This window comes from Leuresthes tenuis, unplaced genomic scaffold, assembly GCF_036924035.1.
Source record: "Leuresthes tenuis unplaced genomic scaffold, fLeuTen1.0.hap1 SCAF_4, whole genome shotgun sequence".
Lineage (NCBI taxonomy): Eukaryota > Metazoa > Chordata > Actinopteri > Atheriniformes > Atherinopsidae > Leuresthes > Leuresthes tenuis.
In genome coordinates, this window is record NW_027325358.1 from 13,449,316 (window position 1) to 13,472,929 (window position 23,614).

At 42.5% G+C, this 23,614-nt stretch overlaps 2 protein-coding genes across 2 annotated transcripts in view; both read right to left on the reverse strand.

The window, feature by feature from the left end:
- Positions 1-23,614, reverse strand: part of LOC140305699 (extracellular serine/threonine protein kinase FAM20C-like) — a 31,431-nt gene that overhangs the window by 1,301 nt on the left and 6,516 nt on the right. The gene's annotated exons all lie outside the window — the stretch shown is intronic.
- LOC140305700 (dynein heavy chain domain-containing protein 1) lies at positions 6-22,312 on the reverse strand. The gene is made up of 43 exons (XM_072384670.1): positions 21,792-22,312; positions 21,220-21,411; positions 20,897-21,100; positions 20,678-20,788; positions 20,308-20,464; positions 19,853-20,104; positions 19,429-19,572; positions 19,181-19,286; positions 18,870-19,078; positions 18,518-18,761; positions 17,696-17,853; positions 16,925-17,050; positions 16,499-16,775; positions 16,254-16,381; positions 15,162-15,360; positions 14,992-15,080; positions 14,629-14,857; positions 14,375-14,500; positions 14,167-14,264; positions 10,902-14,037; positions 10,706-10,814; positions 10,441-10,600; positions 10,053-10,335; positions 8,414-9,944; positions 8,055-8,139; positions 7,835-7,949; positions 7,515-7,701; positions 7,317-7,419; positions 7,003-7,131; positions 6,666-6,857; positions 6,073-6,492; positions 5,536-5,959; positions 5,129-5,227; positions 4,851-5,027; positions 4,514-4,692; positions 3,163-4,197; positions 2,900-3,074; positions 2,714-2,788; positions 2,345-2,561; positions 2,101-2,192; positions 1,871-2,020; positions 1,020-1,639; positions 6-893 (listed from the first exon to the last, which is right to left on the reverse strand). Exons 1-43 carry the CDS (start codon positions 22,157-22,159, stop codon positions 465-467), a joined length of 13,539 nt encoding a protein of 4,512 aa, XP_072240771.1. The 5' UTR covers positions 22,160-22,312; the 3' UTR covers positions 6-464.

Genomic DNA, 23,614 nt, shown 5'->3' on the forward strand with positions numbered 1-23,614 from the left:
TGCAGGAAGAGAAAAGATTCAGTTAAAGCTTTGCTTTTCAGAATGAGTACAAATGTTGTAAAGACATAAAATACCTGTAAAGGGTCTAACATCTACTGTGTGCTTTTATTGGTGGAGATAAAAACACGCACATCTATATTACAACAGAATCTGACACACTTTATTCAGATAAGCGCTCCTTACTCTTGGTTTTGTGGAAAACTGCCAGTATCTCTCTTAATATATATATATACATATATATATATATATATATATATATATATATATGCAAGGCATATAGTGCAAGGCATCACATAATATAAGGTATGAGCAGACAGTTTAGTGTTGTCACAAATTTATTTTCAAGTTCATAAAAATTCATAAATCTTGGCAGTACACCGCACACGTTTTCTGATGCACTGCAACGCCGGTGCATTTGAGTGTCGGTTAGATGCTTCACCGCAGGGGGCGGCAGCTCAAATCAGTCAAAGGGTACTCACGAGTCGCACCCTTCTCAAGCTACACAGAACAGGCTTTAGTTTGGAAGGAAGGGGAACCTTCGTGATAATGTTAACGTCAGTCAGTGCCCAGTTCCCACTTTGCCGCTCTTCATCGAAATACAGCGGGCAGTGGTAGGTTGGTAACTGTGGGCCAGTCAGTGAAGACACGCCTGCGGCATCAACGTTGCCTGTATTCATTACGTATGAACTTTTACAAGACAAAGTATCTGTGGCACTGTCTGAGCTCCTGACTTGAGCCGTGACACAAAGAAGAGGCATTGAAAATGGCTCAGGCGAGAGAGCGTCCTGTAGGGCTCCTTGCTGCGTGTCCCACGATGCCCCTTTCAGCTCCAGACCACACAAATACACAGCGCTTGGAGGAGGTGAGCCTGGGTATGTGCTGTCACACAGAACCTGGAGTGGAAAAAAACGGTTCAAGTTATCCTCATGAATTACTTGTAAATGTTTACAGTAAGAAAGAAACTATTCATATTACCTGTGTTCCAAATTTAAAAAGTCATTTTATGCTGTATGCTTTACCTGGAACTGCAGTATTATATCACTGATATATTTGCGGTTTACTTGAGCAGCCTCTCGCATCACCGCTATGAGGAAGGCTCTGGCGTTTCTGAAAGCAGACAGTCGGTAGGCACCAGGTGGATCTGAAACACTGTCGTGCCAGAGATAAGCACTGAGCAACTCAGCCCTCCTCTCCAACTGAGACAAGTTAATGAACTTGAGGAGGGAAGCAAAGGACAGCAGATGTCGAACAGGCTGTTGGAGATGTGAGATGAGCGAGGACACCAAATCAGTGAGATCATCCCATTCAGCCAGGAGGAAGTCACGAAGGGGACTGCGAGAAACAGCCCCCACATTTGTGAGTGCTCTGTCTTTCTTGAGAGCGAGGGATCTTTTCAGAGCCTCCATTCTGTCTTTTGCATCGCTGTGGGCTGGCAGTTTGGCAAGCTGGTTCAGCTTGGTGCTGAAACTCCTTGATGATCCTACAGGATTTTGGGAAGCCCGCAGTAGTAGGTTCAGGTTGCGGTTGTTGATCTTGGTTAGCTCGGATGCCACATCGACACTGAAACCCAGCAGAACAGGGTCACTGACGGCTGAGCCCTGAAGACATTGAGCCAAAACCTGCAATAGTCCTGACAAATCTAAGAAAAAAAAGAAACGCACACTGAATCAACATTTTCACGACCACAGAACAGCAAATAAACACATACACGTGGCTTTGATGCATTCATGACTTGCCTACATTGATTTTAGACATCAGCCTTATTTTCAAGCAGCGCTTCGCTACCTTGCTTTGTGTGACGTTTTCAGATAATAACCTAAAATGTCTCCACTGTCTGTTCATGCTGACATGTGAGTGAGCTTCTGATTACCAAAATGGCCACAACTGCTGATACAATTGGCAAGGATGTGGGGCCAACCGCCCAAAAGAGATGACTCTGTGGAGAAGCATGTCTGGGCAACACTCTCAACCGCCTCCAAATCTGCAGAGTCCGTCACGTGACCGCCGTGCACAAGATTGACTAGAAGTGGAAAGAAAACCCCAGTTAAAGTGTGCATTCACTGAATTAAAAAAAGCTTTTATTGTTTAATGTGGCCTTACCTGCTACATACTGCAAAACCTTCATCTTGTCATGACAGAGGCTGGCAATGCCAATGTGGGCATCCACTAATGCATAGAGGTCCTCCTGATTCCTTCAACAGAAGGAGAAATAAATCCATATGACGAACCAGATATTTGGGATTTGGTGTCACAGACTTGACACAAAAATCCAAACATTTGTGAAAGAAACATCACATTGGGGTGGTCACAGTTCGCAGTAAGTGTGCCCACAGCATTTCCTCACCAATGATAGACTTTTCCACAGTCTAAATATTTATAGGTCTGTCTCTGCAGCAAGACCGAGTGGAAGATGGCACAGCGGAGAATCAGCTCTGTGTTGTTTGCTGACCATGACCGAGGCTGATTGACTGACAACGCCTGTTGCAAAGAACAACTCAGTTCCTCCTTCAGGTCCCAGGGAGAGTCACAGACCAGCAGCAGAGCCCACATCCGCACAGCAGCTGCAAAAGGAAGGGAGTTTGGTGTTTTCTTTGAGCCGCATCGATAAATTAGTAAATAAACTCAATCACTAATGCACATTAATAACAATATCTATAGCTTACTACCAGGTGATAGATAACAGAACAGTAACAACAGAAGAAACATTTTTTACCTGGGACACAATGTGAGGCATTTTCTCGAGTTACAAACCACAGTCGGAAGCATGGATGAACCAGGCGCTGCTCCTCTGTGTAAACCAGAGAAAGAAACGTTTGATTGGCTCTTGGTCGCAAGCTTTTGTCTATGATAAGGAGTGGAGAGATTGTACTTTCAAACCGACTCTTGATGCGTTGCTTACCTTCCGAGTAGGAGATCAATTGACTGAGACGAGCCGCCACTTCATCGTCCCAGTGTTCCAACAGATGACAGTTGTTAAAAACCAGCCAGTGACCATCACGGCTGGCTTTGTCCAGCATTGAAAGAATGACTTCTCTGTCACACAGTGCCCCAAAAGAAATAACTTTAACTTGAACCTAAAAGATGTTAAAAGAAATATCAAGCACTGAAACAAACGTTTTAGGCTGAAAAAGATAAGAATTGTAAGGAATTCTGCTATATTACCTCGTTTTTCTCTGCCACACAGTGGGCCAATTGATTTATTAAATGAAGAGGCTGAACGGTTATTTGCACATCTTCCTCTGGATTAGGCATTGTAAGAATGATGGGTCCTTCATATTTCACTAAATATCTTGAGAGAGCCTGTGGATTACCAGTGTGAGGAGACTCAGTCCATTCTATCTTGACAGACTGGCAGAGTAGACAGGCATATATGATGTCTGCTAATCCAGCCAACCAGTCTGGGAGCACCGTCTTCCAGAGAAGAGCTCGCTGCAGCAAGGACAGGTGTGAGTGAGAACGACAGGGGACACTTCCTGCCACAGTAGAGGATGGGGAATGTAGATACTCCCGCCACTGCATGGGGGAAGCACAGAGTGAGGAAATCAGCCCTCTGAAGGTTGGGATCTGTTCCAAGCAGAGAAGCTCTGAGTGGACATGAGGGGGTATCCAGCTGGGGAGGGAACCAGTGGGGTGTAAAACTGTGCCAGAAGACTCACAGGGTTCTCCTTTAGTTACAGGATGTTCTATGCCTTCGAGACCCCTGAGGAAAGCCATCCTCTCTGCCTCGGAGCAAAGCTGATTGTGCTTGAGCAGAGCCAAACACACCAAAAGCCTCAGAACAGCAAAGTGATTCTTAAAGAGACAAGGTCTGTACTGTTCCAGCAGCTGGAGTACCATCGTGTTCATAATCTCCGGTAACAAGCTCTCTACTGCTTTACCTGTCGTATATGACACTAATGGCCTGCCCTTTACACTGAAAGCCTCACGCATCGCTGTGATGAAGCCATGTAAGGAAAAGTAATAGGCAGGAGAAAGGTGAGACACCACCTGCAGTGCTTGATAGAGGTCAACAGCCAGCTTCATTAATTGGCGCGGTGCAGCCAGCAGGGACTCATGATAATCCAGCTCCTCACTTAGCTGCTTGATCTCAGTCTGTAGTTTCTTCATTTCTTCTTGGTGAACAACCACACGAGGAAGAAAATCTGAGTCATTCAGCAACAAGGTGTCAGACTGCAGGATATAGTCCATCACAGCATCCTAAGACATACAGCATTTCAGGACATTAATGTACAGTTATGAATATGAAATAACTGTTTAACTGTTTAACTGTTTGTGAAATTGTATGTAGCATGGCAGCTTTGTATGGATTTGAATTAATTTAAGGTTAGACATAAGATTCACAACTTGACAGAAAATGACACTTAAGCAAACACAAAATTCAGTCCGCAATTAGTATAATTTAAGAGGGCAGTATACGCACTACCTAAACCAAATGTCTATTCAACTCACCACATGAGACAAAGCAACCAACACACTTATGACTTATAATGAAGCTAAAGTTGAGTCTACTCACCTCCTCTGTGAGCAGTTTCTCCTGCAGCAACTGATTGTAATTCTGGAATTGCAAGTGCCGACTCAGCAGCTCTCTACACTGAGACTGCGTTAGCTGTGTCAGCATCAGCTCCTGCATCTCCTCTGAGCCCAGAGAGAGGTCAATAACATGCACCCGAGCCAAGATGGACGCATGGATCGCTAGGAAACAAGAGTAAAGAAAGCGTTGCATGATCTCATTATTAACCAAGACTTCAGCCGAAAAGAGTGCCTGTGCATTTACTGCATTGAAATCTTCATCAAAATAGAACTGAATAAAATAAAATGATACATAAGACAACTGTAACTGAGATGCTAACCGCTGCTGAGTAGTCTGACAGGCAGATGGGTGCTGAGGAAGAGACAGAAGTCAGGGTGAACCATCTGAGGAACCTGCTGCAATCCTGGAAAGCAACATTCAGTGGGCCGGGCCAACTTTGACAGAAACTCAGGACTAGGGACCGCACGTTCCACATGAGTAACGAGAACTCTCCACCCTGAAAACATGAGGTTTGAATGATTATGGGGCAATAAAAACGCCTTGTAAAATGTAAATAGCAGGTACTTCCATCAATCTGTTCAGTCTCTTCTAATTCACCTTTCTCAGCAGCTTGGTCCAGCTGGTGCAGGAGCTCCAGATCATCTGCACAAACCACCAGCTGAAATCCTATCTCCTTCTCAAGCTTTGCATTCTGTCCTGTAGAGCGGATATGTAACATGCACTGATTTCAAGCACAAATTTGAAGCAAGTTAAAAATGATGTACACTTCCAACATGATCTTATCTAAAGCCGATGGATTACAACATAATTAACATAAGCATTTGTTGTCTATATAAAAAATGTGATTGAATAAAAGAAGTAAAAAGGATGCAATTTATGTTGATGGTTACAATGCTACTACAGTCAAAGATAAATGGATTTGTTATTCTCAGTCAGCCAATATAGAAACTAAAGCAGACAATAGCAATTTATTTATCAATATATTCATGAATGTAAGAGCATACCTGTGATGAGCCGGTTTTGAGAGCTCATCTCTAAATGTTGCTCAGTATCAGCTAGTAGAGGCCAGCGCTGGACAAATGAACATCTGTAGCCCCACAGCAGCAGCTTAACCACCAATCGTCCAGACGGAGTGTTCTCAAGCTGCCACTCGTTCATCCCTAACGTCTGACCAAGAGGCAACAGCAGCTTCTCAGTCACGGTAATGGGAAAACCCAGAGAGGGAGAAATGGGTTCCGTGTCCATGTTTGCAAACAGAGATGTTCTGGAGTCCGTGGGGTTTATATTGATGCTCCCCGTCTGGCACAGCCCCCTCCATTTGCTCATTAATTCTGTGCGAATGTCAGGTCCAAAAGGCCCGAAATAGGACATGATTGCAGCCAGAATAAGGGCATCACCGGGAATGTTTTGATGATGTAACTCTGCTTCCTGAAGGAAAGAAAGAAAGAGAAAGACAATCACAATCAGTAGAAAAAAAGTAGAAAAAGTCAGTAGTCAGCGTGTCTCACTGACATTTACGTTATTTACAGATTCTGCATCACCTGACAAGCAGCTCTCCAGACACCAACATGCATCTCCAGCTGCTCAGCACATGAGGTGGCTTCTCTGGTTTGGTTCTCGGCCTTGTGCAGCTGAAGCAGCAGGTCCTCCAGCTCATTTTGTATGAACTGAAGCTGGAGCTGTACATCCTCTAAATGCTTGTAGGTATCGTTCTTGTGCTTCCTGGCCAAATGCAGCTGACTTCGAGATTCTCCAGCCAGCTTCTCTAACTGCTGCTTGACCATCAGTCGGTGTTGCACCAAGCAGGCCTCGTACACGGCCTGGACCCATTGACACAGGGATTCGCAGGCCTTACTGACTTCTCGCACAGAATCTGGTACAAACTGAGGACTGTGAACTATCTGTCCAAGCTGCTGCAGTTGTTCTTCTGTCAGGCTGCCGCGGTCAAAAAATTCCAGCTCCTTGGAAAGAGAGATGTATTTCCAAAAGAACAGGACAAATCAATTGATAAAGGAGTAAAAAATAAATTAGAAAGGGTTCGCTAAATCTAAAAAAAACCTTGTTAATGTAATACTTCATTCATTCAATGCACTGACTTTCATTACAATCTGTGTTCCCCCTCCCCCACACACACCTGAAAAAAGTTGGACTGTCCGAGAAGTTGCTTGGCACTCTCCCAGCCCAGTGGACGATTAAACAGCAAACAAATGGCATCCATGATCCTCACCACTCCATCAGGAGGATCTCTGTAGTGGCGAACCTCCTCCAGGTCAGATGGATTCAAACACTTAAGAATCTTGATGCCTGCCCCGAACACTGAATTTATCTAGGGAAAAGAGGGATTATAATCAATACCTAGGTAAATCTTTGATGATGTTTGACTGAATGTGATAAACAAGGAAGCGTTCTGTATAGTTTGTCATATTTAGGACTTTGAATGCAAACATTGTTAAAAAAAAAAAGAAAAAGACCTGCTTCTGAGCTTGATTACTCAGCTCCTCCTGGTGATCCAGCTTTTTCTCCTCTTCGACACATTTATTTAGGGCTCTCTCAAACAGTTTTTTCTGATATTCTACAGCTTTAATGAGCTCTTTCTCACGCTGCAGAAACGTGGCAAAACAAAAACACACATAGATATCTAAATTAGTAAGATTGCAAAAGATATTTTGGCATGAACATTACTCAACAAAATACTCATAGAGCTGTCTAAATCACTGGTGACTGTGAAATATGTTCGTGGTAGTGATCCTATTTAAAGGACATGTGCTTAGTCGCACCACCTTACCTGCTGGGTTTGAGCAACCTTCTTTCGTAGTCTGAGTAAGTCCTGTTTACTTTGCACAGCTGCGTTGTTCATGACATCCAAACGAGTCAGAGCAGAGGTAACTCTGAAAAACAAAACTTCACATAAACACCTCTGTTTCTTTCTGACCCATTAAGCCTGAGTGAAATACATGTGGAATCCTTCTTTAAGAACTGCTACCTTTTGTTTTTACTCTGCCATTGCTGGTGCAGGTGGCTGCACAGGGAACCAAAGTGGGCAATGAACTCCATATAAGTCCGAGGGGTGAAAGGCTGGGCTCTTAAAAAGACGGAAGCATACTGACATGCAGACTGATGAATTCCGGCCATGGCAACAGACAGGCTGTCCTCAGAGCCCAATCGGGCAACTTAATGACAAAAAAAAAGAATAAAGAAAGAGAAAACAGATATGTCTTAGTCGTGTCTACAGCAACTCTGCGAGGAAAAATGAGTGACAACAGACTGAATATACTGTAAATTAACTTTAGTGTTGTGACTCACTTTTGTGGGGACAGACTTTGAGGCACTGAACAGCAACTTCCACCAAAGACTGCTTGGACCACGGTTGGTACACCTCTACACAGCAGCTGAGCTTCGTGGCCTTAGTCATCTGTGCCTGCAGTGTAAAATCAGCAGATTTCAGGAAAAAGGAAATGCAATGTGCACACAGTAAGTGAGAATTTGGCACAATGTTTCAATGGCATTAGTAGAAATGACTTACGATCAATCTTTGCGCTTCATTGTCGACAGGTAGCTCACAGCTGTGTGACGCAGTAAAAGGCATCAGCAGAAACACATGGACATTTCTGTGGAACAGACCATGTGTAAACCACAGTGTGCACACACTCTATATTTTTCAAAAATGTTGTTAATGAAGGCAAATATATTGGAAAACACCATTATCCTTCCACCTACAGTACCTTTACAGTATAAAACATTACCACTTCACATATTTGTCATTAAAGTCCCAATGGGCACTGACTGCGATTTTTGAATTTCAAGGCCTAATTCTTAGATGAAATGCTAAGTGCTAACAATTAGCAATGGTAGCTTAATGGGAAAATGAGGTTTTTCTCTTACTTCTCACTTAACCAGCTGTCCATAAGGTATTTTCTTGGGTGTTTCACAGCAGTCACCCTGGAAACAAGTCTCCCAAGCTCTTCCTCTGTGTACAGCGCTGGGTAGGTTCTGTGGGCCATCGCCACCAGTAACTCCTCTCTGACAAGTGGGCCGATGTCCTCGTGGACCAGTACGATGACAGTAACTCCATTGACTCTCGTTTGATTCCCAGCCTCTCTCAGCATTCCGTACAACTTATTTTCATTACAAGAATGTACTTCCATCAGCTGACAGCCTGTGAGATAGGCAGCTAAACGTACAGCAGTTTTACGGCCCGTTCCTCTGTCTGAGCCTACCAGAACTCCGTGACCCCCAGGTATGAGCAAAGCTCTGAGAATGCGCAGCAGCTGACTCACCCCCTGCCTATGTACAAAGTATTTGGATGTTATTTTGTAGATAATATCAACTTTCTTCCTTTCGTCTTCCTCTTTTCTGTCCATGAGTGCAGATAGCTCTTGAAGAAGTATATCAAGCTCTTGCTCCTGATAAGACCATCCATCTTTATATTTGTGCGACTGATTCACTGACTTCAGGGCCTCGAAGGACTCGGGTCCATACACAAGCCGAGCCATTATTTCTTCCAAATGCTGACGAATCTGTGGTTTCACAGCTTCAGCTTCTCGGCCAGCATCGTCTGAGCAAAGACTTTCAGACTGAAGAGAAGGCTCCGTCTCTTTCAGTGCATGGCCTTTATCAAGGTGTAACCTACCAGCTGGTTGTGGTACTTGAAGCAGACTTGTGTTAGCAAGGCCCTGACTTGCATGCATGATGCATGCTGTATCCAAGGGTGATGTGTGAACATCGAGGCTCCTGACAGTGGGTGGCTCATCTAAACTGTCTGGGTTGGTTTCATCAGCCAATTTGCCTCCATAATGGTTTGCTGCTGTCTCGACTAAGAGTGACAAAAAAGTTTTTCTTTCATCCTCCGAGCAGAGCCTATCACTAAAAGTCCGCATGCACTCATGCATCCATAGATGCACAGTATGAAGAACTGACACAGGAGGACCTGAGAGGACTGGAGGAGAGCCCAATTGTACATTTTTATCAGGCTGCCACAGGGACATCCCAAAAAGCACTTTCTGAAGATCATGATGGGAAAACATAAATTGGGGCCTCAGCGCAGTGGGCTGGAATTGGTCACGTACAGCATGGTAGAGATCTTTGGTAGCAGTGATGATACACTTTGACATGTCCTCACCACTGGGCTTTTGATGGATTCCTTTGAGCCAGATTTTCAGCCAGGGAGAATGGATCGACAATATAACATCTACAGACAGGCTGGGGAGCACAAAGATAGAGAACAGGCGTGAGAGCCGTGGGGATATCCCATTACTGCAGTGATCTCCCAGTCCTGAGACGCAACATGCAGTCAAATAGCTGACACTTCCAGAACTCAATGACTTTAAGGAGTAGGTGTCAAATGTCAGAATCTCTCTCTTTGAAATACTCTGACGTAGACACTCCAGAGCCATTGACGCTTTCCCAAAGACATCTGTCAACATTAACAACAGACATATTGATCTTAAAACTTAATATCACGCTGAATAAAAACAGAAAATCAATTAACAGGAATTCCCCTCGCCATATTTCTCTTGCTTACCACTGGGGGCTTCGTGCAAGTCATCCACAAACAGAAGCAGGTTTGGCCGTTTCGTCACGCAACCTGCGGAGTCTTCGCAGACTTTGTGGCTGCAGATGCTATTCAGTATAATGCGCAGGTCTCTGGAGCTCATGAGTGGACTCGCTGGTACATGAATGTGCGGTTTGTCAAAACTTAGTAAAGTTTTGCACAGAGTGGTTTTTCCAGAACCGGGCTCTCCTGCAACCAACACTGGTTGATTTGCCTCCAACATGAGGTTCAGCAGACGCCTGTACTTGCCATACTGTGTAAATACATTTAAGACTCTTAACTTGAGGGTTAAACTGTAAATTAAATGGAAATGAATACAACATTTTTTATATATTTCCACTATGGTGTGAGTACAAACCTTGGGAATGATGGAATTTGTCAGCTGTGAGTTCATGGGGTACATCTTTCTGTCAATGCCAAAAAAGTGCTCAAAAACACTCTCTTCATCGGGAACCTCAATTTTGTATCTGCAAGAAAACAGCACCTGGCGGGCTAACAAATCAAACCGTGGCCAGTGGCTGATGTAAAAAGAGAGAAAAAAAAAAGATTTTTATAATAAAAACATATACCATTGAACATCTGTACACATAAAGACACAAGAGGTTCTGTAAAGATTTTCTTACCGAGAATGCAGATGTCCACCAAATCCCCAAATGTAAGCCACCAGGAAGAGATTTCTGGTGAGCAACTCTCGTTTACTTCGGGGATCTGTGCCTGGGGTGTTGGTTCCATCTACAGGTACAGATGATATGAAAGTAGGTTCATTTAAGTCAAATAACTGCCACAATGTTGTCAGCTGATCAGTGATGATTACCGTACCTGTTTTGTCTGTTTGCGGGGTTGTTTTAGGTTTTTCCAGCTGCTTCGCAGAATGTTGCAGGAGGGCACGCAGGATCCTAACAAGCGACATGATTTCTTGCAGGCCGTACCTTTCACAAGATCCTCTTTCAAAATGGTTGGCAGAGGTTAAAGCATTTTGTCCAAGCAAACTCAGAGTGGCAGAGAAAAGGTCGTCGGCCAGGCGATTCCATACTTTCACAATTCTTTGATCCAATTTGTATTCAAAAGAGAGAGCATCCACTTCACTCTTCCACACAGCCTTCCACAGATCAGTGCCTGTGAAATAAACAAGGCTGCAGCGGGTCACCGCAGAGGGACTTGCATCCCGCAGGTCAGTGGTCTCCATAATTAGATTGAGGTGTGATTGAGGTACCAATGTTTCACCCGATGACAGGCACAAAGATGGATCCTGAGAATCGCACAGTGTAGTTAAGTAATCTAACCAGCCAGGCTTCCCCACAGGCTCCCCATCCATCACCAGCCACTTCACTTTCGATGTTTTATCACTTTTCCTGTCATTGTTGCAGATTTCAGAACATCTATGATCGCATTCTCTCAGCACCCTCGCAATGACTCCATCTTTCCATCCTTGCTTTTCACAGAAGCAGCCAAACAGCTCATCGTGGGACATGGCATTAGGAAATAAGACCAAGGTGTTAACAGAGCACCAGTTCATGGCAGAGATCTGTGGATCTGCCTGTGAAGCATCTCTTTTAGTCATATTCTCATTTTCAAACACATATCTGACTTCCTTGGAAGCCAGTCTATTGAATGCCCCAGCCAGAACACTGTAACAGGTTGTCTTTCCGCTACCTGAGGGGCCAATGAGCATGACCGCCTGAGAGAACTTCAGGGCCTGATGGAGTGTAAGAGCAGTGCAAATTATTTCCATGTCACAAGAAAGATGTGTTTCCTGTAACTCTTCTTTCACTGCATTTTGAAGCTGATTCTTTTCTTCCTCTTCAACATTTTGTTGGGGCAGTGGAAACTGACTTGCTAAAGGAAACGTATCCTTGAAAATGATGTAGAACTGTGAGACTTTTTTGTGCTCGGGCATCAACACAGAAAGAATCGCTTTGACGATAGCTGTCTCCTCCATTAAACCTTGTATTACTGACAGCTGAGAACTGCGGAATTTTGAAAGCTTTGCCGTTTTTTCACCATCCCTCTCAAAGAGCTGTTCAGGGATATTTTCTGAAGCAGTAAGATCCGCATGTGAGTCAGCCGAAACTTTAGACTCATTTGAAATTTCTCGTTGGCATACAGCACGATGTAGGTGCATTTCTGATGCGGAGATGATCTTCTGCAAGACACCAAGAATGCAGCTTTGATCATTAGGGGACAGACCAGGCAGACAGTTGAAATCTTTGGCCAGGCTGACCAAGGACACGAGACGATGACTTAGAGGCAATGCTTCTGAGAAACCACACGAGGTTAGCATCACTTCTGCAATAATCCTGCAATCTGGATGTGCGAATGCAATGGGTCTGGTTGCAAATCGCAGACTTTCTTGTATCCTGGCTGTATACCCTTTTGATGAGATGAGAACACATCCATAGCTTGGGCTGGCAGGAATGCTTTTCCCTGAGATTACCATGTGGTATTCTGGATCAGAAATCTTTGTGCAACCTCTGACCTTTCCAGCAGTTTTATACCGTGTCTCCTTATTTAGTCTCTGATTATTCTGTCTTTGTAACCTGAAGAAGGCCTGGTGTATGTCTACAAGTAGCTGTCCCAGGAAACACAGGACCCCTTGTGACAATAAGTCCACAGACTCCAATAGAAGCCATGCTCCAGTCTGAAGGGAACCCAGCAGCATCTGCTGAACAACACAAGGTGTCATGCTTGGATAACCATGTTTAACAACAACCTGTTGTCCCAGAGCTTTTCCTAACTGAACTACAGTCTTTGTCTTTCCAGACATGGAAGGTCCACTAACAAACCCACATTTATAGCTCGTCAGAGCAAGGACAATCCCGAGTATCGCCTGGTCTGTGGAGGGAGTATGCAGCATCACCGAGTCTTCTGGTCCGTAATACTCGAAGCCATACTGGAGATGATGGCCTAAAACATCCACGTAACAAGTTGGATTATCGTTGCCTTCCAAGGTCTGCTCTCCTGTGTTAATATGATATTTCATCAAGCTCAGCCATTCAAAAGACGATTCCAGTACACATGGTAAATCCATTAGTCGAGATAGCTGCTGTGCATGCTTCATTGTAAGCTGCACTAAAGCACGCAAGCACATCATTGTGTAATTGGAAAGCAGAGATTCACTTTTAGAGTCAATGACTTTATTCCTGATCATGTTGCCCAGGTTTTTCAGTCTTCTAGAGTTGTGTGCCTTTATTTTGTTCAACTTCAGTAGACTCTTTTCTTGGAAAGCCTTTAGAACAACACTGCACCAACTTGCCTCCTCAGCCACCAGCAGACACTGAAGAGGACATTCAGAAAGCAGAGTTAGCTCAGGTTGTACATCTTCCATCCTGTCAGCATAGCAAAGCTGGGTGTCTATAACCGTCTTGTCACATACTAAATGTTGACTGCATGGTTTGAGTTGATTTTGCTGCACAGCACATTGTTTCGTGAGCTTTATCATGGTCAACTTCAACTGGTTCTCAAAGGCACTCAGCCAAACCAAGGCATCACGATTTGGTTTCAAAGGAGGCTGAAAAGCAATGTGTTCCTGGAGGCTGCCAAAAACCCCCAGCACCTGCATCGGTTCCTGGTGTTCAGATGAAGCCCCGCAGCTCTCCACATCTCTTGTATTAGATATTTCACAGTCAACTTCAAGCCAACGTACCCCTTTAAAGCATTTACGTACAAAGGGTTGCAGCGACAAAGGCGTAGCTGCACAAGAAAGTAGCTGCATCATTTCCCTGTTGCTCAAGAACCAGAGTCTTGGAAACTGCTCACAGAAGGTTTGAAGGAGATTCAACATCTGGTTTGAAATGGCTTCCATTGTAGATAAACCATTCACGAGAATCTGGCAAAGGCTATTACCATCAAATCTGTCATTTATCTTACTGGAGACTAAGTGTAATACATTGAGGTTGGATGACACTGAGTCTATCAACTCCTTAAAAGTCTTGTCAACTGTTTGAAAATGCTCCAGCTGTGGAATAATAAGCAAAGAAACAGAAATTAGATAGACGCAAAAAATTCCGAATAAAATTCCAAATAAATTTGTTTCAGTGTTTTACAAAAACTAGATTTGTTCTATTTTGATGCTAATGGGACATACCAGATCCACTCTTTGATCACCAAAGGATGTTTCTCCGAATATCATTTTCAGGGAGGCCCACATGTGTTGATATCTTTCAAATAAATCCAGCAGATTTGCTATAATGATTTAAAGGAGGAAAAAAAAACATGACGATGCACCGCATGCTAGCAAGTTAGAGAATCATACAGAAAATCTTTCTTAAATCCTTCTCTAAGTACTGCTTTACCAAGTTCTTGGAGTGACCGAACCCAATCCTCCAACTGCAGCCTGAACGCATCACTGTGTCGTGACTTCAACATGGTGGATAGAGTCATTAAATCATTCTCGATCTCAGCAGAGTGTGTTTCTAGATCTGATCAAGAAAACACATAACTAACTGTTACACTTTTCTTCCCATCAGACGAGCCAAATTAGTAATTCAGCAGCAATACTTGCAGGGACATCAATATTAATAATCTTCTAGATTTGATTTAGTCTCACCTCTTATGATGAATCGAGCATCATTATGGGAGTGTTGACTCGTGGTTTGTACATTTGAACTGATGTCTTTTGAGGGCTTCTCTTTCTCTGTTAATCCATCCTGTGACTCCCAACCTCTGTAAGCAGGAAGAGTAAATTCACCCAGCTGAAAGAGTCTGTCTTCCCATCCAAGACAAAGCTTTTGGAAGGTCTGCTCCATCCTCCACTCAGTTTGTGCATCCCTGCAAATCTGACAAAGTAAAAGGTACTCTCATGCCAGTTCCTTATTGAACATCTATTCACAAGCAGATATCTAAAAAAAAAAAGAGTAATTGTCCACTGTTTCCATAGTAGCACTGCCATACCTTTCTACTACTTACTTACCTTGTTAATTAGTTTTTGGTGAGTTACAAGTTGAGACATGACATCAGCAACAGTCACCTTCTTCTCTGGGACATACAGAAGGCCCATGGCTGTGCGATGGAATTCATTTATATCATATTAGATATGCTGAGGGTCACAAAGTATGCATGCAGTGCAATATGTGCTCTGACCTTGGAAAACAGTTTCCCAGTGTTTTTCTTTAAAAGTGGGGCTGTGCAGCTTCACCATTACTTCAACTTGATGACTGAAGTTTTCCAGGATTCCTAAAGTCTCCTGCAGCACTGCATCGACGTTGGGTATGACATTGGTCAAAGACTGAGCTTGCTCCTTCCACTTAAGAAGTTTCCCCTGTGCCTCTGACACCACAACCTGACAACAAAGACAGATCTATGGATAGATTCAAAAGAAGGTGCCGAGCTGCAATTTGACACGACACAATAGCCACGTTTCTATTCCAAATGAGTGAAGCAAATTAGAAGTGATCTTTTGAAAAAAACAGCCAAAAAAAACAAAGATACTCAGACGCAACTAATATATTCGTGTTGCCTGAGAGCGGCAGCACAGCTTATGATGTTCATGGCTGGAATCAGTTAGAAGAATTAGTTGTGCAACAAACAACAACTGTGGAGGACATCCACAAGAGGAAGGAGAGGGCTCTTCTTCAGGAATTACTCTCCTATCAGGAAACATCAGGGATATTATATCATATTTGGGAAGACACCTATCAGTTGATTGTTTTCTAGCTCAAACCAGAAACAGCTGATGAAACGCATCATTTTAATCTTTTCCAGGTCAGACACGATTACTAAAGTTATTTCCATTCCCGTTATTGAACATCTTATTCACATTGTTTAAGAGCACATCAGAAACAGATGGAAAATTGGCTAAAAGAGGTGGAAAACACTAATACTTCAGGATATATCCCATGAAAGAAATAAAGACTCTTAATTTGATATCCATATAGGGCTGTGCGGTGGTGTGGATGGCACTGCCACCTCACAACAAGAGAGTTCCTGATTCACCCCCCCCCTCCCGTGACCCTCAGTTGGATTAAGCAGGTACAGAAAATGGATGGATGGATGGCTATATAAGTTAATATCATAGATTTATACTGATTATAGGTGCCAGTATCCCACTTTTAGACAATGTCTTTGGTCCAAAGGAAGAAAGGAATCAAAATGAATCCACACAGATCAGTGCCCCCATAACAAACATATTTTATTGTCTTGCCTTAAATAAAAAGACATGATATAACATGTTACCTCTCTGATGCTCTGTAGTTTCCACTCCTCCAGCCATGTGGTGCACACAGCTTTGAGTTGCCACAGCTCTTTACGGGCTATGACCTTCTGGACATCGAGTGTCAAAACGGTCAAATCTATTGTTTGTTCTAATAGGAGACAAGAAAACCACCAGAGAGAATGGAAGTCTTGTAATTAGAGATCTTTTTTTTTTTTACATCAGAAATAACTCCTTTCAATCCTGGGAACATCTGATCAGGCCTCACCTTGCATGTTTTCACTGTTCGTTTTAAGTTCTTCCACTTTTTCACTCAGAGTTTGCACATGTGCACACATGTAGTTCAGTTTGTAAACCATCTCATTAGCCTTCTGGCTTGGGTCAAGGAAAATCCCTGATGTAGCCTTAAAGACTATATTTCTGAGGTCACAGGCCAGAAAGGAAAACATTGTGTCCAATGCATTAGCCATTGAAGGAAGACTTTGGCAAACAAGGCTATCTGCTTGCTTCAAGAGGGGAATGAAAGAATCCCACAAGCCCAGCATCTAAATATAGAACACAAACAGAGAAAAAGCCACATCTGAGTCTTCATCAAACGGCAATACTTTTAAAAAAAAATGCTTATATAGTAGCTCAAGACCATAGACTCGATGTGGGTATTTGTGGCAAAATTTGTATTTCTATGTCAACAAACCTTTTCTTCCAAAGTCAGCTCCTGCTCTGTCATCCTCCTATAGTTCGTGCAAATAGTGTCATGGAGTGAGAGACTGTACGCCAAACGCTTCTGCATGTCAGCCAACACTTTCACCGTTTCCCTCACCTGCGCACAGATTAGTTCTCCCCGTTTGTCATTGCTCGATGAATTACATTTGATTAGTGATTGTAAATTACCTCCCGTCACAATGTTCTGAGGGGCTAAAACAACGCATCTTTAGATTTTGGGGTTGAAAGATTACAGAACAATTCAGGGACATTGCTTCAGGGATTTAATGTCCCAAAATTTAACTGCAGTAAATTATTTCAGAGGACTTTGAAAGAGCCTAAATTCTGCATGAACTTAAATCATTATCCAAAAAATGTAGTGGTAATTCTACATTATACATGACACTTGCCACAAGGGTTATGCACTCGTGTGCCTGTAAAAACAATACTGGAGAAGTTATGAGACCAAGCAGCATTGGATATGTATAGATAATGGAATCTAAGTACAGTACTCTCACAGGACCGTGTCCTCTGCATGAATAATTCAGATAAAGTGAATTTGTGACTAAAGGAGAGCCTCAAAAGGACCCCAATGTTCTATTAACGCTCCTTTTCGCGGTAAAACAAACAAACGGTTACTCCTAATGTGCTGGTCCTCCCTTTAGGCTGTTTTATCTCTTTTGCATGAATTGATATGTTTTTCTTGTTAAACAATCATTACATTTTTCCCCCGCGCACATGCAGTTTTAAAGAGTTCCTGTACCATAAAGGCGTATTTTGAGAGGTCGTGTAAGTCTTGTGGTTCAGTCCTAAGTTCAGCAGTAGCTCTCTCCAAGTCCAATGTGAGGCTTTCTGAGTGCAGCTTCATCTGCTCAACCAGCTGCTTCAGCACTTGCTTCTCAATAAGGCTCAGCTGCTGCCCTGAAGAAACAATGGCAAAAGGAGAAGAGGATTTATTGTGAAGAACAGAATGTACGTTACAGATTTCGCCAACGATCCAATTATACATCAGATTTCTGACGCTCACTGACCGAAAACAATGTTGTATCATTCATACGATCGATTTTGAGGAAATGTATACTTGAAAAGATATTGATTTAATTAATGTGGGTTTTTTTAGACATACATGCAGAAGTTTAGAATAATAAGTAGGCATAGTCACGTCACATCTGAGAAGTCTTCTGCTTCAGAGCTCTGTGCAGCAGTAAATGTTTGTAATTGGATTAAAGTTAGTTGATCTTTTTCTGATGTTCAAAGTAATTCTATTTCCACTCCAGCTGCTAACTTTCCTGTCTATGTACATTTTGTTCAGTTGAAGAAATGCCACATCACTCAGGCAACTGCAACAAAAAACTCCTCAATGTCAAAAGTCTTATGTGGTTCTGTATTTGTCATTGCGTAACGTGTCTTAAATGGTCAACTCTACCTTCAAATGCAACTTTAAATACTGCAAATATAGACATACTTTTTCAAGAATCTAGATTCTTACTACATGTTCATAAAGTCACTGAGGTTACTAACCTGCAAGGTGAACTTTGAGTCTATGCAAAAAAGAAGCTTTTACTTACATATGAGAACAACATACCTAAAGTTTCCTTTGTGTGAGTACAATGGATGATGAACACTTTGTTGGAGGTAGAGACTGATGAGTGGATCGCGCTGATTCTTTCAGCCCAGCTGCGCAGCCTCTTAATGTGGTCTTCATACACCAAAGCAGGCTGACCTTTCATGGATTCCAAAGACGCTGGACTCCACTGATTAACGAACAAATGGACGTCCCCCAGCCACGCATAGTTCTTACACAACTGTTGGATTTCTCGTTCAGCCTCCTGTCCAAAGTACACACACACACACACACACACAGGACTGCAAAGTCTTTTTCATGATTATTAATTATGCATCAACATCAGCTCCTACTGGACTTATCACGGTCTAACCTGCATGATCTTGGCTTGCTCAGTCTCAACTTGTTCTGTAATGTCATTGATGCTGATCTGCCATTCTAGTTGTGTTTTGGAGAGAGGAGAGTAGCAGCCATGCACCATGTTGCTTTGCACCATTAGAACAGTCTCTTCAGGCAGCACCAGCTTGCGAGCCGACATGTCTCCGAGTGACTGACCAATCGTCCTACCGCTGCTTTTCTCTCCTAGGAATGGAAAAATCAGATATTCTGTCTTCAGAGTGAATACATGATAAAATGTAATGAATGATATGAGACAAACAACGACATTAAGACAAGGGATCATACCCGTTACGGTAGAATGGTTTATACAGCTGAAGTCTGATGTTAAATCCTGAACAGAGCGAAGTGCGTTGTTGCTTAGCTCCAGGAAGAGTCCACAACTGTCACACATCTGCCAAGTTTGACAAATGTTTGTGGTCAAAGACTCATGATAGTGGCATGAAAGAGCACATGAGACTAAAACATTCAAACTCATTAAAATAATAATCAACTTCACTGTTTGATGTGCACACGGATGATGCAATACAAAATACCTGAATAATAGAGGTGCCAGCAGTCAGGAGAGATTCTCTCACTGCTTCTTGAAACACGTGTACTGGTGGATCCACAATCAGCTGCTTGCTGTCGCTGAAACTCAGCTCAGTGTGGAAGAGACAGTACTGCTGAGATGCCACCCTCTGACAAACAAAAACACATCAGTGGGTTTGAGCTATTGCCAACTTGCTTATTATTTCACTGAAATAGCAGGTTTGAGTCAATATTTATTGTGACAGTTTGAGAGCAAACTCCAGAAGTGCTCTCTCTCTCTCTCTCTCTCTCTCTGTCTCTCTCTCTCTCTCTCTCTCGCTCTCTCAAAGTAGTGTGTGTAAAAACAAAAATCATTAGGTTGCAATCATTTGAATACATTTTCTTCTCTAGCATAAAGTTCTGTATCACTGACGAATACTTTCTTGGCACCTTTAGACAACTGAGGAAAGAAACAGCATCTTGTTGGATGATTGTGACGAGGCTCTGTGCGATCATTTGATGGACAAGCGCCGCAAAATTCCCCAATTTCTGCAAGGTGCGTTCGGACCGAGCCAACTCTTTCTTCAGCTCAAACCGGTAAGCCAAATGTAGGTGAATGGGTTCGTAGCATCTATTTGGCCTTTTTGCAAGTTGTATGTGCAGCTGGAGCTCCTGGTGCGTCTTAAAGCTGTCTTCTCTCACCTGTAAGATGTAAGAGTATCATTAAAACTGATTCAGGAAAATGATCAAGTTCTTAAATCAAACAGGAAAATTTCTACAATGTTCGGTAAAGGTTCTTTGTAGCCTTAAAACATACTCATGAAAAAGAAATGCCATGCTCTTAGTTAATAATTACAGCTATCCACAAAGGTTGGAAGTCATGAGAGTAAAACAAAAGAAGGTACCGCGTTGAGAATGACAGCATGATACTGGGATAACTTCTCCAGAGTCAGAAGACACTCTTGATTCTTATTTTTCAGTTCCATTTTGAATTCCAGCAGTGTGTAGGTTTTCGAGTCATCCAGAGGCATCCGGTGCTTCCCTTTAAGCTCCTCAATCACTCTATAAAATATAAAATATTGTGTCTGAATTTTTCTTAAGCTGAACAGCTTTGCTACAATTGAACTCAAGTTAAAGGCAAGATGCACTAAAACAATTTAGAGCCACTGTCAAGTCTGATGTTACACTAAACTACATGTGTTCTACACTGACAAAAAGTGCCTCGGTATAAATCTCTAAACTCCTAATCAAATACTCAGGTTATCCTTTTCTCACCTTGTGAACACATGAAGAGCATTTCTGAACTGTGGTACTGAGAGAAGAAGCACATCCTGCAGATTGATACATTTGCGCTGAAAAAGGATCGTGCGCACATTCTTATGCCACCTGCCACAGAAACGCACAAAGCACATGATGAGAGAAGTAAGAAAAACAACTGCCGCATGAGTTGTGCTCAAATGGTGAGCAATGCAGAGCACGGCGACTCCATATTACCAGGCAAAAGTTTTCCGAAGCCTGAAGTTCTTGAAAAAAGGGATCTGCTGTAAAGCCGTCCACAACACATACTCTCTGTACCACTCTGCAAGGCTCACAAGTCCACCAAAGCCTGTCTTTGTCACGTGAAGAACAGCGTTAGGGGAGAAGATATAGTGTTCAGAGCCAGCGTCACTGCAATGGACCACTCGCAGGTCATAGGGTCTATGAACACATAAAACACTAAATCAAATGAGAGCCTGCAATTAAAAAGAACATTATAACATGAGAGGATCTATGAAAGTCTGACATTTACAGTGATTCATGTCCCCTCTTACTTCTACCTGTAAGCAGTTGCATCCGTTTCCTTCAGGTAGTGAAACTGCACATCTCCCTGGTCTCTTTTTTGGCCAAACATCTCAACGACCTCTGTGCCAGTGAGAGGATATTTATTTGGGTTGGTCGTTTTTCCATCCGCTCTTATCTTTTTTTCCTCAGAAGTTGGCACTTTTATTGAGTCATCTCTCACTGTAAGACTGAAACAACAGAGGCGCAAGAAAAAGAGAAGGGCTCAAAAAGATTGAGGAGTGAATGTCGATGGCTGAATTTGAAAGCTATTTGTAAACTGAGAAAATCTGACAGATTGTATCAGGTACAGAGATAAAGTTACAGCATGTCTGTAAAATAAGTCTCAGCTTAGGTTGTGTCAAAGGTTAACCAAGGCACACCGAGGTCTTCCACCTGTGACCCTTGTTACATATTCACCATGCTATCTTTTTCCTGCAAATGTATGATGTATGCAATAACTTCATTTTATTTGTATATTAGATAAGAGCATATCATATAAACTAAACTGAAAATAAAATATGTGGAGTGAGTTTAAAATCTAATTTCTCCAGTGATCACCATTGTGTACCTTTGTGCATTGGAATGAGTTGTTCTGGTGGGGATGGTAGTCCCTAATGCTGAGGCCATAAGACGAGGTCCCTCTGTCCATTTTGCCTCAGTTATGGCTCTCCCTGGTCCTACTTGAGCAATAACATTAGGTAGTTCCAGCACAGACAAAGCTCTGTCAGAGGGGACACTTTTGAAGGTGGATGCACAAGTGATCGTAGGCTTAGTCACAGAGTGTGCTGTGTAGCAAGGCTTTGCGAAAAGAGGTGGTAAAGACACTTCAGGGGTGTAGACCTTTTTCTTCACCTTTGATCTAGGCTTTGAAATGTCTTTATCACAGATCTGAGAAGATCCATCATGAGATCTTTCCTTTGAAGGGGCAGCGAACATGCTGCTGATCTCTCCACTAATACCATTTAGGTATGAAAAAAAAAATGTGTCCTCTTACCAGTCTACTCACTCTGACATTTCTGAAGGGAAAAAGAAAAGAATCGATTATTTTAGCAAAGACTTGGTCAATGGTACATTTATCAGCTGTTGTATTATGAGTATTATGAGCTACATATCAATAATGTGGTGTGATTAAGAGATTCTAAACATATTTTATAAAACAAAACAAACCACAAACTTTATCTTTAGTTTTCAGATTTTTTTCACATTTTCAGACACTGCTCGTGCACATGAAAAGAAAACGGATTTAGCTTAAATCTCTGCAGAAACGACAGTAAACAAAAGAAAAAAAAGAAACGTCTGCTTTGGCATGTTTTGCTTAAAACACAAGTTCTATCACGTATCTTTTACATTATATGGGTTATAGATAACACAATGTTTACAGTAAACTAAATAACAATTAGTCGGTTATTCTCCTCTACAGTACTCTAATACTATACTGTCCGATTACTTGCTAAGCTTGGTATGAGCGAGTGCCAGCCTCTCGTTAGCTAAAGATGCTAACCTTTTTTATGACAGCTGAGGTCAACTCGGTGACTCGAAAAAAACAATATTTCCACAAGTTTAACAAATTTGTATTATACCGCTAGACTTCAGACACCAAGAAGAGTAGAACGTGGCGATTCTGAAACTAACTAAGTACTCCGGCATAATTCAGAAGATGCCAACGTAAAAATATATATATATAAACTAACTTTTGTGACTGTCTTACCTGGTTGGGCAGAAGTTGGAGCGTAACCACGGCGACGTCTCGTTGCCATAGTAACACATAGTAACTTCAGTTGGGGTGTGGAGCTGGTTGTCTTCGTGGTAGCGGTCAAGTGACTAATGCTCATAACTTTAACTTCAGTTTGGTTTGTTTTTTTCTGCCTTGTTCTTCTGACGCAAATGCATTACATACACTAAAGTTGACACGCTGTGTGAAATGTTACTAAATATTAAATCTAATATATTTTAGATAAGTTAAAAGGTTGTGACAGGGACACGTTCACCCTCCTTGAACATCACTCTGTAAGCATAAGAGGAGACGAATCGCTGACGTTTTGAAAGTGACATTCCGTTTCCTGCTTACCAGATAGAAAGGGTCCAAACATGGTCTAAATCCGAATTTTCTTTGGCCCACATTTTGCCGTTAATGACATTGTTCACCAAAGGTGATGGCTGCCAAGGACTTAGCTACATATCCACCAGGCATGACCCAAATGAATCTGCATTTGGGTTGAATCTAGCCCATACAACTGATACAATCCAGTTTGGCCCAGTTCATGGCCACAAATAACTCACATGACACAAATGACCCATGCCGTGACTAAACCATAAATGCTTAAGTGAGCCCAAATAACAGCCAAATGCATTTGTCATCAGGTTTGAAACAAGACTTCTGCTGTCCAACTG